Raw genomic sequence first — 17,308 nt, forward strand, 5'->3', positions numbered from 1 at the left:
AAGTTATTGAGAATGTGTTCTAATGTGAAAAGGGAGAAAATGTTGATGTGGCCATAAAGGTGAAGAGACTGAAAAATCACTTTGAGCAAAATTGCTTCAGAGTTTTCTGATTACTTCAAGTAGTCTGGAAATGACTGCAAGGCCATCTGTCATAAATACTACTCAACATAGTTAGTAAGCGCTGTTGTGGGTGTACTTCAAGAGTCTCCATCTCTAAAATAGTCTTACCTTGTCTAAGAAATATTCTAACAAATATTCTAACAAATAGAAAATATTGTAAAAATTACATTTATTATTTTTGAGCAATAAACCTTGCTCTTGACAGCAAGATATGTCAATACTATCTGTATCAGAATCACAGAATGTCTGAAACTGGAATCTTCTCGTCCAACCCTCCAACTCAAGGCAGGTCACCTGGAACAAGTCACCCAAGACCACCATGTCCAGTTCAGTTGTCCTGTTCTATCATTTAGACCTCCCTTAGAGCATTTTTTTTAAAAAATATTCAAATGGAATTTCCTGTATTTCAGTTTCAAGAGGTCCATTGCCTCTTCCCATTACTCTGGGCACCACTAAGTCTGGCTCTGTGTTCTTTACTGCCTGTCATCAGATATTTATATACATTGATCAAGTCTCTCCCGAGCCTTTTCTCCCCTAGGCTAAACAATCTCAGTTCTCTCAGCCTCTCCTAATATGAGAGATGCTTCAGTCCATTAATCACCTTTATGGCCCCTTCTGGACTTGCTCTAGCAGGTCCCATGTCCTTCTTGTACTGGGGAGCCCGGAACCGGACACAGCACTGCAGATCTGCCCTCACCAGTACTGAATAGAGTGGAAAGATCATCTCTCCCAACCTGCTTGATCCTCAACCTCCATGTGCCTATCTGTACACACTCTCAGTTAACCTGAGCTAGCTGAGGCTAATTCACCAATTTTTAATTTTAGTATGCTAATAGTGGTCCATTCATAATACTCAGTTTGCTGAATTTACTCCCCTACTATCATTTCAGTGAGGAAAAACAGGCTTGGGGAAGTATCTTCCAGGAGTACTCTTCTATATAAATCTCAAGTCAATGAAAGCATAGAGGACAGGAGTATAATTACAGAAGTAAATTTTGTTTCATAACTCCATCTCAAGAACAAAGAACTTTTCACGATACTAAGATTAGAAAATTGGGTTCAGCTTCAATTTTTAATCTTAGGAGATGCATCTGGATATAGGGTGAGGACTAGGCAAGCTGTCTGCTTTTCAGAATGAAAGAAATTAGCATCAGTTCTAGATTTGGTAATCTGAGCTCCAGGGCCAATATATAACAATATACTTCTCTTGCACCATAGCCTTATTTTTCCTACTTGTCAAAGGATTCTATCAAAATTATTTAGAAATTCAAGGGCAGCAATATAGCTCTGCTTCCCCAAAAGGCAGTAGCTGCATAACTATTTCATTACCAAAGTGTGTATTTTGGTAGCTTATGAACACCCAATTGTATGGCTAAATGGGTCTCACTCAAATTCCTGCCACATTTCAGCAGAGGACATTATGTGGAGTCAGCCAGAGACTGCAAATCTGCCTCGTGAGCAATGCGCAATGGTGCCCACACTCAAGGCTGAAGGTGCCATATTGTGCTAGCTAGACATGGAGCACATTCTTAGGTTTTCCTTTGCAACCAACACCTTCCAATAACCTGTAGATAGTGCAAAAGCTGCAAAAGCTGAAGACATTGGTGCTGATCTGCATTGCTTTTAGCTCTATTTGGTCTTCACTGTCACTGCTAAGAGCACAACTGTTCACCAATGCAATCCTGTAAGTCACCCCTATAATCCTGACACGCTATTTTGTCATATTCGGATGATTTTGCAGTGTATGGAAACTAATTGCAGGAGGCAACTGTTTTCTCTAAACTGAAGAATTTATAATTTTGTATGAAAACACTTCAACATTTGGTGCTAGACTCCTTAAGCACTAGAAAACTTATCTGAAGGGTTTCTGAAAAATGTCAACATGGAAATTGCAAGTTTTGAAATAATTTCTCAACTTGAATCTTCTGTTTTTGAAATGGATATGTACCTGTAGGGGAAAAACAACTTTTCTTTCTGAACTTTGAAAGAAATAGGAGAGAAGGACAGAACTGGAGAAGGAATGCTATTTTACTGAAGCTACACAACAGATTGAAATATCAAAAAAAAAAAAAAAAAAAAAATGACAGCACCTTGAAAGCCTTAGTGAATGAACCTACAGAGGATAAATCATTTTTTTGTTCCTTCCCTTTATCCATTGTTACCTTATCTTTGCTATTAATAAATCAAGCTTACTTATCAGTCTTTCCTGGACTATCAAGATACAAAGTATTAAGCTTTCATTTTCCAGAGGCACCATACCACTTAATTGCTTCAACTTTAACACATCAAGAGGAGAAAGTCTAGCATCTTCTAAATGGTTCTTTAGCCCAACAAATTTAAGTCCTTTTGAATCAGCTTTTGTTATTTAATAAAAACTGTCAAAAAATTTAATAGAATATCTGGAAGGAAATATATTGTGAAATAGCAACTGGTGAAACATCCATTATCATGTTGTATCTGTATTCACAGTATACAACTTTACAGCATAACCAGAAAAAAAAAAATACATTTTTGCCTCAAAAGTTTCATCTTCTAACAATAGCTAATGATAATAAAAAAGAAACAGAAATTATGATTTTCCAACAAGAAGGCATTCTGAACTTTTGGGTTGATGTTATAAATATATCTCCACTTCCGATGGAGATAAATTTGCCTTCAAGTACTTTGGAGAAAGAGTCAAGATGACAAACAATTCTTTGCCATTTAACACACAGTTACAGTTTCCTTCCTTTCCAAAGCTCTCACACAGTTCTGTAGGAATAACTGTAAGAGTCAGAGTTAGTTCTGAACCACACAGCTGACAAACAGACCTGAACTGTCTCCAAAGCTAAGAGCATGAGGAAGGTGATCACAATCATTCCAAGTGCAGTGAGCGAGCTGGGACACAACTCTGCATGTAAGATACACTTAGAAAAAGCCAAGCTCCCTTAACCATGTTAACACTACCATTATGTTAATTGTGCCAAAAACAAGCTATTGGACATGCCAAATTACTGAAAAAAAACTGAAAAAAAAGTATGCTTAATGAAAAAACTAATACTTGACTGAATATTAAAATGGCTTTTGTTTTATGAATTCAATTAAATTACTTTTTATCACTTAAGCTACTTTAAATAATTTACTTTTGATTACTTTTACTAAATTTGTATCAAATACATATTTAATTACCAAGTAATTTAAATTACTTAAATCATGATTTCCATGGAAACATCCAAAAACATATACACAAATACTTTTTGTATTAAAATCCCAATATTTTCTTTGATTATGTATATATTTAAGGGTGAAGCTGTTTAGAGTCAAATGTAAATAACAGCATTACTAGCTATTATAGTCATTTAAATAAATTTTCAAGATAAGCTAAATCAGTGGAATCTCCTAAAAAGCTACACTGATTACAAGATGTTGCATTTAAAAATTAGGGAGTGTAAGGACAAGACATTTTCAACTCCTAGGTCAACTTAAACATAATGAATTTGTTACAGTAGCACCCAGTCTGTCCCCTTGCCCAAGCAAAATCAGAACATGTCATTTTTGACAAATATTCCTCCAATCTGTCTTCTAAGCTTCCAGCAGCAGAATCTGCAACCCCTCCTGCAGTCTACTGCAGCTCTTCGCTATCCTCACCATTGGAAATTTTTTCCTAATAGCTTATCTAAATTTCCCAGGTTGCAGTTTACTACTTCTCCTGTTCAGTTGCTTTCTTTGAAGAAATCTATGTCCTCAGCCAGATGTCTCCACTTTAACCCTGAACAAACCCACTTCATTCACTTCTCCTTAGTAACTCACGCTTTCTAGACCTCTGCTCAACTCAGGTTTCCCCTCTCTCCTTTCTCCCAATGGTCTACGTCTTTCTCAAGTCCTTCTTACTCAAACCAGGGAATTCCTCCTGTCCTATTTAATTGTGTCAAGTTTGAAAACATTTTTAATATACTATATACATATATAACATTTTAATAAAAATATTGCGTAGTTCCAAACTTCTACCTACTCTTCTTTGTGCTCATCTTCACTGGCTTTTTTATGAGAACATTCTATGAAACAGTGTCAAAGGCCTTTCTAAAGTCAAGATATATGTCTTTTTTTCTTTTTGTTTAAAAAAAATCAAACTCCTTTCAAAACTTCTAACTCTGTTACATTATGAAATGAGATTGGTTTGGCACAAGTTGCTCTTGATAAGGCCATAGTGGCTATTACTCTTCTCATCTACTTGATTAAAAATAAGTGCAAGTAGCTAATTTACTTACTCTGATATTTTTCTAGAAATTGACAGACCCATAATTAAGATACATTACCAAACAATGGAGAAAATAGTGGTTTTACAGGTATTTTTCAATGTTTCTAAGATCCCAATTAAATATAAAAGTTTCCTGTTGTAAGTACTTGCAGGTTCTGTTAGGGAGAAAGGCTTGGTTTTATGTTGAGACAGGTGTAAATGAAAGAGTGCTCAACTTCATCTAGAATACCACTACCCAAAGGAGAGTTAAGACAAACAACAAATAAACAAACAACTTTGCTTTTGTTCTTGGATCAGTGAAAATTCCCTCATGGAAATCCTGGATGAGAACCATAGATTTTAGAAATCTGAAGGGTGTCAAAAGAGGTAGTGTTGTAACGGCAGAGTCACTATGGCTTCATGGTAGTCTAGGTATGCAATGAGCAGATATATTTTAATTGCATAAAAAAGCAAATGAGAATTCCTAGTAGAAGTTTTTAAAATGACTTCTGACCAACTCTTGAACTACACTCTTTTCAGATAATCTGGAAGGACAGCACTTAGAAGTATTTCAAAATTGTTAAAAAGAAAATATTTTGGCAAAGAGTAAACAACTAAACAGTTATTTGCCAATTCTTTGCTAAGAAAAAATTGGGGGACTATTTCCTCTTCTGGCCTTTCACACACAGTGAAGTATTATAGTGCTTATCATAACAATCTGTTACATACATGGATGATGCACTGCTGAAGTTCAATGTTTCTCTACCAAATCCCTGGGTCTTATTCTGAGACTCTAAAGTACAAAGGCCAAGTATAAGCCAGTCATGGGAAGCTTGACTAAAACTCAGGAGTTATGGTTTACAGTCTTCATCAATGCTAAGAGGAACAAGTATATGGTGCATGTTCAGAATCAAACTTGCATTTTAATCCGTAAGTTTGGCTCTGCTATCTAGAACTCTGATTCGTATTTTAAATTATAACAGAGGAGAAGCAAATGATAGCAGACCTTCTGCACAAGTATTACTGAGGTTTATTTCTCAAATTGTTTCCTGTTAGCTTATTTTTGTCTAGTTAATGTTTATCTATTCCCTAATTCACAGAAGGGTAATATTAAATTTTAAATTTAATATTAAATATTAAAACTCCAAACAAAAAAACTTTTCCTATTACTTACCTTCCAATGTTTGCACCAAAAGGGTACATATCCAACAGATATTTCTCATAAAATCCATTAATCTAATTAAATTTAGCACCTCTCTAAAAGTCAGTGCTATCTATTTCCTTGAATTTTTCTTATTATATAATATCATAAATGGAACCAAAGAATATAATATGCTTGACTTTTATAGTAAGTATATGCAAAATCAGCCAACACACCCCAAACAGACATGCTTCAAAAACACTATACATTGTTTTATTTTTTCCAGGTTATAATTCTTATGAACATAGGCAGGACTGGTTTAGGGTAATGGCAATTCTTTTCATTTCACACCATAAATTTTACATTTCCTGTTTTTGCCCACAATACAGCTTTAATTCTGACCATAGATGAGTTAGTGTTTTGTGTGTGCATGTGTACGCATATGTGTGGTTCTGAAAGTTAATGTAATACTTCAAAAGCATCTAAGTGACTCAGAAGTTCTAAAGAACATTTTCAGAAGTAGCTGAAACAACAAGTATATGCAGAGATACCTAGTTAATGGCAACTACCATACTCCTTAGAACCTGGGTCATGTATAAGAAGTCAGGTGCAATCCACAGCCTTTGTAGAAAAACATTAAATTCGCAGCATTTTAATTGCCAGATTTAAAAGCACAGAAGCACAGGAAAAAACTGCAGAGAAGGTTTGGTTCTTGGTAGCATAAGGGAGACATGCTCTTTAGACTTCTAGGTGCCTTTAGCTCTTACAGATGGGATTTGGAGGTTTTTGAAAGCATTGACTTAAATCTTTTAGAGATTGGTCCTTTAAAGATATAGCAGACAATTTGCCAGGAGTCAAATTTAAAAAGTACACACCTTTCAAACTGTGATTTAAAGTGATTTTAAAATGGTAATGCAGAGAGCAAAAATAATCCTTTGATACATTTTTTTAAAAATCCATTTTTATATGCATATTTTCACGATGTAGCGACTATATAAGCAGGAGCAGGTATTAAATCTGACCTGGTTTCAAATTGTGCTATTTCACCTATAACATCAACTCTCAAGAGGCTACCTCTTTTCATGGTAAACATTTATTTGCCTGCAAATGCACGTATTTCTTGTCACAATCAACAGAGCCTAACGAGATTTTACAAATTTATAACTCTGTTGAATGTTGTCTACTTTTTCCTCCTTAGTGCTGCCACCTGAAAGCGTAGCTCTTAAGGAATTTGTAGGGATGTAAAACCTTTTTTTTTTTTTTTTTTTTAAACACTTTGGAGCAAAATTAACAAAAATCAAACTTTTAATATGCATCGGATAAAGTATTTTTAGAATATAATACAGTATGACAAGTACAAATGGTTCCTTCATCCCCAAAGTTCATATAGAACTTAAATGAAAATTTAAAAATTATTGCAATGCTGAACTAGTAAAATGAAATACAGCTCCTGAAAGGTAAAATATTAAGTGATTGTTGGTTCTACCACACTTGATTTATCCAGACTAGAGTTCTGTGCCCATATAGCAGACAGGCCTCCTATATAAAAGTGAATTAATTATGTGTTGTTGTAATAAAAAAGTAAAGAAAAATTGAGGTCACAGAGCCATTCTTGTAAATACTTTCTGTGAAAATACAGTAAAAGAACTGCTCAATTTTATCTATTAAGAATCACCTAGTATCACTATCTAGATCAATATATAGCACATTGTCAACATATATTTAAACAACCTTATGAATCACGTGCAAGAACTATGTGACTGTAGCAGACAATGCTGCAGTATCCAGGTCTCTCTCACTAACTGTAACATCAGTTAATAATACTAAATAAACTACTGAGGGCTTGGGTCTTTGGTGGGGTGTGGGTTTCTTCATTTATGAAAAGTCACTAAGATGTATGCAGTAACTACGTGGTTTAACAAGACTTTAATTTCTTGGTAAACAGGAATTGAGCTCTCAGGATTGTGGCTTTTGAAATTAGGGTGTGTTTAGGTTTGGAGACTGCCCAAATTTCATTCACATTTAAGAAGGGAAAGAACCATGCCAGACATAAGCAATCAGGAAAAATGATTACATTCTGACAGAAAACTGTAAAACAAATGCTCCCATATGTTCCATAGAGATCAATAGAAAGGCTGATGACTAGTGCAGTAATATTTAAGTATCTAGCAAAAAATCATGACCCAATAAATAAATGCTAAGAACCAAAAACAGAGTTAATGGCTAGAAAGTAGGAGAGTGAGGCAGCAAAGTTATATACATTAAGCAATATAGAATGAAGTTGAGAAATGAGGGAGGAGTCAAACATGCCAGTTCCTCTGGTACCACCTGCTACTAATATTTTTTTTATTGGACAGCATTGTGAAGCTATCAAGGGATGCCAAAAGCCTGGAGTGCAAGGTCTGATGCATACTGACCAAACATCATCCCACCCAAAAGAAAAGGCAACAAGAGCAAGACTGAAAGCAAAGTAAGGGACAAAAAGGAAAAAAAGTTTCTTTCAAATCACACTTTTACCAAAAGGAGGAAACAGGTACCCTGAAGATGCTCTCCTAAAATGAAGAGGTTTTTGGTTTGTTTGGTTTTTTGTAGATTTTTTTTTTTTTTTTTTTTTTTTTGCTTTCTTGTACCCAAACAAGTGTAGCAGCAAAGTTGTGCTGATGTGTTGATGTGTCTTCTATTCCAAATTAAGCAATATATTACAGTCACTCAAACATTTCTAGCCTTGCCTGAGATTAACATACAATATTTTATCAATCAGGACACTAATTCCTAGACACTTTCTGTAATCAGTTAAAGTAAGAACACAAGGAGCAATAGCATTCTGTTATTTCAGTGAACTGTAAGGTAAACTATTATACTAGAATTCAGAATTGTATCAGAGACAAGATGGAGAAAATACTTGAAAAGTTTCCTAGCACAAATATCATTCAGCCACACAAGAAGATTTTTTTTTTTTAATAATAATAAAAATCTATGCAATGTGAAAGAGTAATGTCTGCCAAAAATGATCATAAGGACAGTACTCTGAACTTCTCAGTAAATAATCTCTCACACATATGCATATGTAATATATAAAATGACTCAATTTTTTTTTGTATTTCACATGTGTGGAATGGAATATAGTTGTGCTATGTAAGGAGGACATTAAAAATAATGCAAAATAAAAGCCACACAGGCTCATACTGAAGTTCAATGGCATAAGGATGAGACATATTTAAAGCACAAAGAATTCTTTGAGGTAGTTAGGATCAGTTTGCTGGTAGGCCATTATCTTCCTGAGCAGTGTTGAGGGAGTTTTGATGAGGACAGAATGAATAGTAGTGCTTCCTAGGTCTTATTAGAAAATCACAAGCTTTTTGGTATTTTCTGTAAAGAAGACTCAGTCTTACAATCTCTTCGTGCCCCAGGGCAGACTATTAATGAAAAATTTCATAAACCAATAAACTATTCCAGAGATGGCCATAAAAAGATACTGTTCAAAAAACAAAGACCAATATCAAAGGTGCTAAACTGAGGAATATATTATCAAAATGATAATGTGAGGGAAATTAAGAAAAAACAGTAAGACAACATACACTGGCCATTCAACGCCATTCTGTTCCTCAAAGCTTTATGTTTCAGATTTTCAAACTCTTTGAAGGCTAAACAGAAAGGCTTTTGGCTTTTCTTGGAAGTACCTACCTTCATGTATTCAGGCAATGTGCTCTGAGGGGGAGTGATACTCACTGGCCTCAGATGGAGGCAGAAACATGCTTCTGACATACACTTTTTTGAGTTTAAGTGACTTTGTGAAGTTTTAGAAAATGCCTTAGTATATGCCTTAGTGTATATCTTAGAATTCTTCATTATGCATAACTAATAGTCAGATGTTCTCTAATGAACCTGAGGTTTATGAAACCCCTAGCTTACTATACTATCTTTTACTACATTAACCTAGAGTAAGCCTTTTCCTTTCAAAATGTTAAAATTATTTTGGATGAGGCCCTGAAATAGTAGCAATTAAAAGGTTCAGTTCCACAAATGGAATGATTACTTTTATAAAAACAATTTTTTTTTTAATTGAACAACACTGTTACATTAGTGAGGCTACCAAGGGAAGCCAAAGGCCTGGAGTGCAAGATGCATACTGACCAAAGACTGCCCCACCCAGAAATAACAGGCAAAAAAGAGGAGAGATTGAGAGCAAAACTAATCTCTGTTAAATCATTTAGAAGTTGATTAGGTGGCTTATATTTAAACGTTAGTGCTTTTCACATAGATTGCATCTTTTAAAATAAAACATGCTATATGAAGTACACAATGGCAACTAATACAATTCAGTTCCTTACCGTTATTTTCATTGCTTTGGGCAAAATAAAATAACTTCAGGATAGGACACATTCCTCAGCTTTGTTACTGTTACTGATGCAAACCAAAATACCTTCACATGAAGCTACAGTACTCCTACATTATGCAGACTTCCTCTGACTACTCACATTCTCATAGAGGGCTTGAAGGGTCTCTAGGTCAACCACGGAGTTGTCCAAGTTCACAACCGCTATGAAAAAGACAAAAGTAAAAAAGAATTAGTTGTCAAGATGATAATCCAGTTGTGAAAGAAAGCCTGAGCACAATACTCAGTAACAGTTTTTATGACCTACTGGTCATACAGCTTAAGGGTTTTAACTTTACTAATGCCTTGAACAGTGCCGTTCCTAAAACTATGGCTAGAAACCTGGTAGAGCCAGGTGTCAAGTGTTAAAGAATTCACCTCCCTCCCCCCAAACACACACACACGATCCCACGAGCATGGCCAAAGCCAGAGATCAGAGATAAGCTTTACATCAGACTTTCACGGTCCGACTGAAGGCATTATAAAAATTTGTAAATCTGCACCACAGCCACACACACGCACACACACAAAGCTCATTCCTGTCACTGGTTGGCTTCAGTCTTAAACTGATTAATCCATAAGTCAGCCAGTTAACTCCAAGACACCTGACAAGGGTCAAGTCTTCTATGCACTAAGCCGACAGGTTTAATATAGATACAAAATATGTCTTTCCTGTTCCCAACCAATTCTGGCGCCACACACACTGTATTTTTTCAGTGTCAAAAGCTGGTTCTACAGCACAGAGAGCAATTTCCACCAAACTAACCTTGAGGGGGAAAAAAATAGATAAATAACTGGGGGGAGGGCACAATTGCTAGGAACATAATCCTTCTTCCCCACTAACATTAGGAACATTTCATGAAACACAGTAATTGTTTATACAAATGATGAAGAATTATTCTCGTTCAATAAGAAACGAATTATTTAAAAAAAATAGTAGTCTAGTTTTTAACTCTTTTTATTTATTTTTTATTTTTTGCAAGTACATTGACAATTTCCTTTAACAGTTGGATAAATCTAGTTTTCCTAATCCAGGTTTTGAATCTTGGAAGAAATTTAGAATGCATTAGGAAATATGTGGTAGTGTATAAATATTTTCAGCACACTTTACTAGTTTTCCCCATTTTACTCTTCAATAAATTGCATCCTTTATTTGTGATGGGACTGTGTGCATACGTACGTGTGTGTGTGTGTATACATATGCTAACTAGAATAAATCCTAAACAAGATTAATCTAGAAATTACAATGTTGATCACTGATAGAAACCCAATGCTGGGTTACTTTATCTCCTATAAATTCATGTCTTTAACTGTCACAGACAAATTCTGTGTATACACCTAATGATTACAGACAATATAATTCAAGCTCATTTGTTGCTGATTGCTTTAAAGCATTCAGAGATACCACTCTGAGTCTGGGACTCATCACATTTCCTCTTTCCAGGCCTGAGGCATAGTTGTAGTTACTGTATAAGAACATTATAAACAAAGAAGTGTTGATCTTGATTAAACTAAGCAGAATACGCTATAAGTGGGGCAAAACTCCTAAATTTTAGGACTGAAATCAAAAATAATCAGGAAGTTACAGAATTTTGTGAAATAATAATAATAAAAATATTTTTCCATTTTTCCCTTACCCCAGAGCAAAGGAATCTGAAATATAATGGCAATGTAGAAGTTAACAGTTTAAGAAGCAACGTGTTTGGTTTTATTCTGGGGGAAAGGGAAGTCTGTGCAAAAAGCCTGCTACTAATTATTTGGTATATTTTTAAACTCTTTTTTTATTGTTCTATGAGTGTAATAATTGTTACAACAAAACTTAGAAATAACTTCTCAGTAAAGTATGCTAGTATATGTTGTATTTAATAATCCCTTGCTCAGTAGGACTATCTGCATGCTTAAAATATGCTAAATTTACCTTGTGGAACTGGAAATTAAAATCAACATACAAAGAAAAATTGGGTTTAGACTGATGCGAGTTCTCTACTTTACAAAAACATATGTGTGAATGCATATATAAAACATAATATTGTTAAAAACAGGCTATATTACGAAACTCAATTTGTATTATCCCTACATTTCAGCATTTTAATCTGATGCAATGATTTTATCTATGAACACAATCACCACAATCACAACCCTTCAGCTCTTTATTTTGACTTACTGGCTGTCTTCTCTGTGCCTCCAGCTCTCCCCCTGCCCCCTTCCAGAGACTGTCTACCCTTGCACTAAGAAATATGGCATAAGTTCCTGTTCTGACTTTTGCTCAATGTTAAGATCACCCATGGATTACTTAGGGAGCAATAGAACACTTTTGTTTGAATGCTTGCACGAGATAAGAGAATGCCTGGCAAACACAATGGTGCCAGGTCTGTGTACTTTCAACAAAACAGGTATGCAGAAGAGTGTGCATACTTCAGGGAGCTGCTTAAAACAAATCAGTCTGAGACAAGGACTTAAAGAAATTAGATCCTAGTATATATGTTTTGAGATTCAAAGAAAAAAAAGGAAAGAAAAAAAGAAAAAATATACTTCTATACAGAGATGTGTATGTCCATAAATAACACCCCGCTAGGATTTTTCAGCATTCACTGTAGGGGAATTTTCCTGGGAAATAAGGAGTTGAAAGAAAAATCGTATGTCATGGTAACTTCTCTCTCTTGGCAATACTGCTATATTGCGACACAGAACATGATGGTTGGTGAAATAAATCACCATTGTTACATATGTATATTCCATTATCTAGACAATTTGAACTGATAAAAAACAATAATGTTTTCTTATGCAGCCAAGCTAATTAGCTAAACATACACACATGCACCCATCAGTGTGACTACACAAAACAGACCTAAATGTCTAACCAAGGAATTCCATATGTACTAGCAAAATAATGATGAAAAATATAGATAAATATTAATATCCCCTCATGAAAATATTCCAAGCTATGCTGAAGTGCCAGTGTACTTGGATGCAAACATCTGGAGAGAAGTTTATTATAGTCCAGCAGTCACCGTATTTTTTCACCCACATCACTATTTTAAAAGTGATTTTTGTTTGTTTGTTTCTCAGTTGACTGCCACTTCCCGGTCTTAACTACTATAAAGGGATTTTTTAATAGCCAGTACGTCACCCAGGCTTTCTGATACATTCACAACACAGCAGTCAAGAATGTCTATTGTCTTTTACCCTAATGGAAGGAACATCTTTTAATCACACTCAAGCATTTAGTTTTTACCTTCAAGATCTCACAGGTCTGCTATTTTCTGTTATCTTGCAGGCCTACTGCCACTGCTGCCAACAAAACCAGCAAGCCACCACCAGTTTCTACATGTGTATATACACACATATATGTACATACGTATACCTTAGATATGAACCAAAATATCCAAATCCACATACAAATATGCAGTTTTTAAATAAAAGAAAACATAAACCAATGATCTGATTTTTCCCAATCACTGGCCAACATATGTTTATAGGATATCCATCCACTAAAAAAAGGATTTGAAGAGCAACTGGAAAGGGTTGTCTGACACCATAAAGATCAGAGGAAGGAGAAGAGCACATTTCAGCAGTCTTGTTGCTAAAATAAACCCTTCCTGCACAGTTACAAGAACTTCTTGTCTTATTTAAGCTTTTCCCGATATTTTTATTGTTTTTGTCACAAACTACATGGAAAATAAACTAGCATCTTTGGGGAAGAAACTATCTTTTTATACAATCGCAGAATAATGTAAAAATTTTAACAACAGGGAAGATTTTCCAATTCAATTCTATATTTCTACAATATACACTGAATTGGAAAATAAAATTTTCAATTCAAAAATTACAAAACCAATGAGATACTAGCCTAAAAGTAGAAGAACAACAAAGCATTTAAATATATACAGAATGAAAAAGACTTACTATTCCTACTAATATCAGTTAATTTGCAAGTCTGGATAGGCATCTTAGATGATACTTCAGTGAAGTGAGCTTAGTGTGAAGGACATCACTACATTTAAAGAGATGTTTGGACTCTGAGAATGTAGGTACCTTCTCCCAAATCCACAGAATCTAATTTAGAATCCAAGTACAGTTAAAACAAACAAACAAACAAACAAAACATTAAACACCTGTCTTCAGCAGAAAGCAGTATGTAACCAAGTCACTAATGAGATGAAATTCTTTGCCAGCTGAAGAAGAGAAAACCATCAGCAGGTACTTGGAGGATGTACAGTGACTATAAAAGGAAATAGCCTTTTTTTTTTTAATTACAGGCTATACAGACAGATAATTACAGTTGACTGTTCATTCTTCTAGGAGTACATCAGCTACCAGATATCACTGAAATGAAAGTGATAAGCAGTATACACATAGTAAGTCAACATTTGTCTCAAGCTACAAATTTAATTCCATCAGAACTACCACTAACAAGCTGTCAGAAAAGAGACTATTTACTATGGTTAGTCAACACTTGGATTTTTTTCTTTTTTCTTTTTTCTTTTTTTTTTTTTTTTTTTTTTTTTATTTTCTGTTCTGTTTGCAAGTCCAACATGTCAGAAATTCCTTTTAAAATGAAGAGGTCAGGATTTTAAATTTCCTATCAAGTAGAACTTCAAGAAGAACAGTAAGAATTATCATCCCAAACCTTTAGATTAAATTTCTATGTCATAGAACTCTCATCAGCAGAAGCTCCCGTATGCAAGGTTTCCAGAAAACTTACATTTTTCAGTACAAATCTTAGTCCTCCTGTGTCTTCCTTTTTTTCCCAGGGCAGGCTTTAAATTACTATTTAAAGATAGTTACCACATCTCAGAGATATTACCATATCTCTGGCCTTTCTAAGTAGACTTCCTAAGCTTGTGTGTCTTAGGACTCCATCCATAAGTGAGTGTCCTCTTCTTGAGGGCCTCCTAGAAGCACTACTGTCTCTCCAAACTTACTGAGAATATTTCCAAATCCCACTTGACTGATAAGAGATTACAGTTTAACTCCTCAGGGACAAACAGTAGCTGAAGCAAAAACATCTTGATTTTGTCAAAAGATTTCTGAATCATCCCTGCTGTACTCAGATCCATGCTTTTCTAAGCGGAGCAGGAGAAGTGATGGGCAACTCCACCCTCCAAGATCTTCATGCTAATTTCCACCACAGCTGCCTTCCTACTTCCTGACACTCCAGAAACTAACCAGTATCAAAGAGGCCATTGCTTTCTTCCTCCTGCATATCTTTGCCTCTTAGCTTTCACATCTGCTGCCTTTCTCCAGAAGAGCCACCAGGAACACTTTTTCCAAAGCTTCAAATCTTTGCTGTCAAATGGCAGCAACAGTCACTTTAAAGATCACAGAGGCAGACTGATTCTTCCGCACCAAATGAAAGGCTTCTCATTTGTACAGTAGAGAATCATGTTTAATCAGCCAGTTGTATGTGTGGCCCAGATATGGAGGTTTCCACAGTTCTGACTGCATGTGACTCAAAGTGTGTAAGACTACAGCACACTGACTGCTTACAACTTCTGTTGTACCTTTCCTCATCTCCACCCTTAGATAATTCAGTCCATATATTAATACCAGCCATAAATTAAACAACCTCTCCCTCAGGATTATTATCCAGGTTGAAAAGTGAAAGAAAAGGCAACCAACCAACCTTACAACAAACAGACCTGTTGTATTCTAGTGGAATTTCTGAGTTAATTAAAAAATAGCTTCAGAGACTAAAGCATAGGTAGCCAACCTACGGTCAAACCATGGTGAAAATCAACATAATTAGAAAACTAATGTACTGGCAAAACCTTAAGCAATAGAAAATTTAGAGACAATAAGAAAAGGTACACAAATCAATATATAGCCTGTTCAATATATAAAATGTTTCTGAGCTACAAGTTAGAGAAAAAGATCGAGTAAGCTTGTTTCTTTGTTCAACTGAAAAAGGAATGGAAGTGCTCTTTGTCAGACATCTTTGGAATACAAGAGCAGGACAAATTTTAAGTGTAAACAATGCACAGACAAAACATGGACAATCTTATCAGGTTGCTTGGAGTGACTGACAGATCAATTGTTTAATTCAGAAGTAGAGCAGAAGCATCTTCCTCAATATTCCTAACAAAAGACACAAGAAAGCCTTAGAAGAAAGTCACAGTGCAGTGCCTTCCTTTGTTGCTATCAGAAGTGTGGTGTGATGTAGCACTAAGCTACTTGAAAAACCCAGAGTTAAATCCAAATAAACATTAAGATTTAACATCTGCTATATGCCAAGATTTACATTGGTTACATAAGAAGGACACAACTTCAAAAATTGCTGTTTCGTGCAAAGTTGTCCATGTTATACATCTAGTTATGGGCCTACTGCAAAAGATCATGTTTTTCTCTGTGATGTTTCCAACAAGTGGACAGCTACTGTTATTCTCCTGTCATTGTTCTTCAGCACAAATAATGGAAATACGAATCTCCTAGCACTGAAGATTAAATTGCAAATGAGTTTCTGTGAAAGAAATGTTATATTTATACAAGAAAACATATCAGCAAAACTAAACAACATCGAGCTAATGGGAGATGTAGTAAAACACAAGGATTGTGGTTTTTTGTTTTGTTTTTGTTTTTTTTTTTTTGTTTGTTTGTTTGTTTTTTTTTTTTTTTTTTTTTATGGTTGGAGCACCTGCTCTATGAGGAAAGGCTGCGAGAGCTGGGCCTCTTCAGCCTGGGGAAGAGAAGACTGAGGGGGGGATCTTATCAATGTGTACAAGTACCTGAAGGAAGGGTGTCAAGGGGAGGGGGACAAACTCTTTTCAGTTGTCCCATGTGACAGGACAAGAGGCAATGGGCAGAAATTGAAGCACAGGAAGTTCCGCCTGACCATGAGGGGGAATTTCTTCCCTGTGAGAGTGACAGAGCACTGGACCAGGTTGCCCAGAGAGGCTGTGGCGTCTCCTTCTCTGGAGATCTTCAAGGCCCACCTGGATGCAACCCTGTCTAATATGCTCTAGGTGACCCTGCTGAGCAGGGGGGTTGGACTAGATGGTCTCCAGAGGTCCCTTCCAACCTTACTGATTCTATGATTCTATGATATTTTTAAGGATTCTGAGAAAAGAAGTTAAAAAAAAAATCTTTAGCAGAGGCACATGTACCTGTACAATTTGCAGAAAAATTTGTTAATAAGAGGAAGGTAAGTGATGGTGAGCTGCACTGGGCAAAATTAGCCTAAATAAAACATTTTCACATTATTATCTACCTGCTTGCCCTAGTTACCTTTGTAATATGTTTATCTATTAGCAAATACTCTAACCTTCTCAGCACGAAAACTTCAAGTGCATATAGCACAACAGAGATTGTATCTTCAACACAAGTACATAAGGTATGGAAATCAGAGGCAAGAAACAGCACTTAGAACTGCATGCATGCAGTTTTACTATGGCAGTAATTCATCTTGATCTAAAGCCTGTGTAAGAAACCAGAACAGCATAGAAAATTTCCAAGCAGA

The 17,308-nt window shown here is 35.5% G+C and overlaps 1 protein-coding gene across 1 annotated transcript in view; it reads right to left on the bottom strand.

Annotated features, from left to right (window-relative positions):
- The window catches only part of FMN2 (formin 2), a 164,249-nt gene that overhangs the window by 62,284 nt on the left and 84,657 nt on the right, over nucleotides 1-17,308 (bottom strand). Inside the window, exon 9 of the mRNA XM_062573654.1 lies at nucleotides 9,956-10,017. Within this exon, the coding sequence (XP_062429638.1) occupies nucleotides 9,956-10,017 (62 nt within the window). The remainder of the gene's footprint in view (nucleotides 1-9,955; nucleotides 10,018-17,308) is intronic.

This window comes from Rhea pennata, chromosome 3 (genome assembly GCF_028389875.1).
Source record: "Rhea pennata isolate bPtePen1 chromosome 3, bPtePen1.pri, whole genome shotgun sequence".
Lineage (NCBI taxonomy): Eukaryota > Metazoa > Chordata > Aves > Rheiformes > Rheidae > Rhea > Rhea pennata.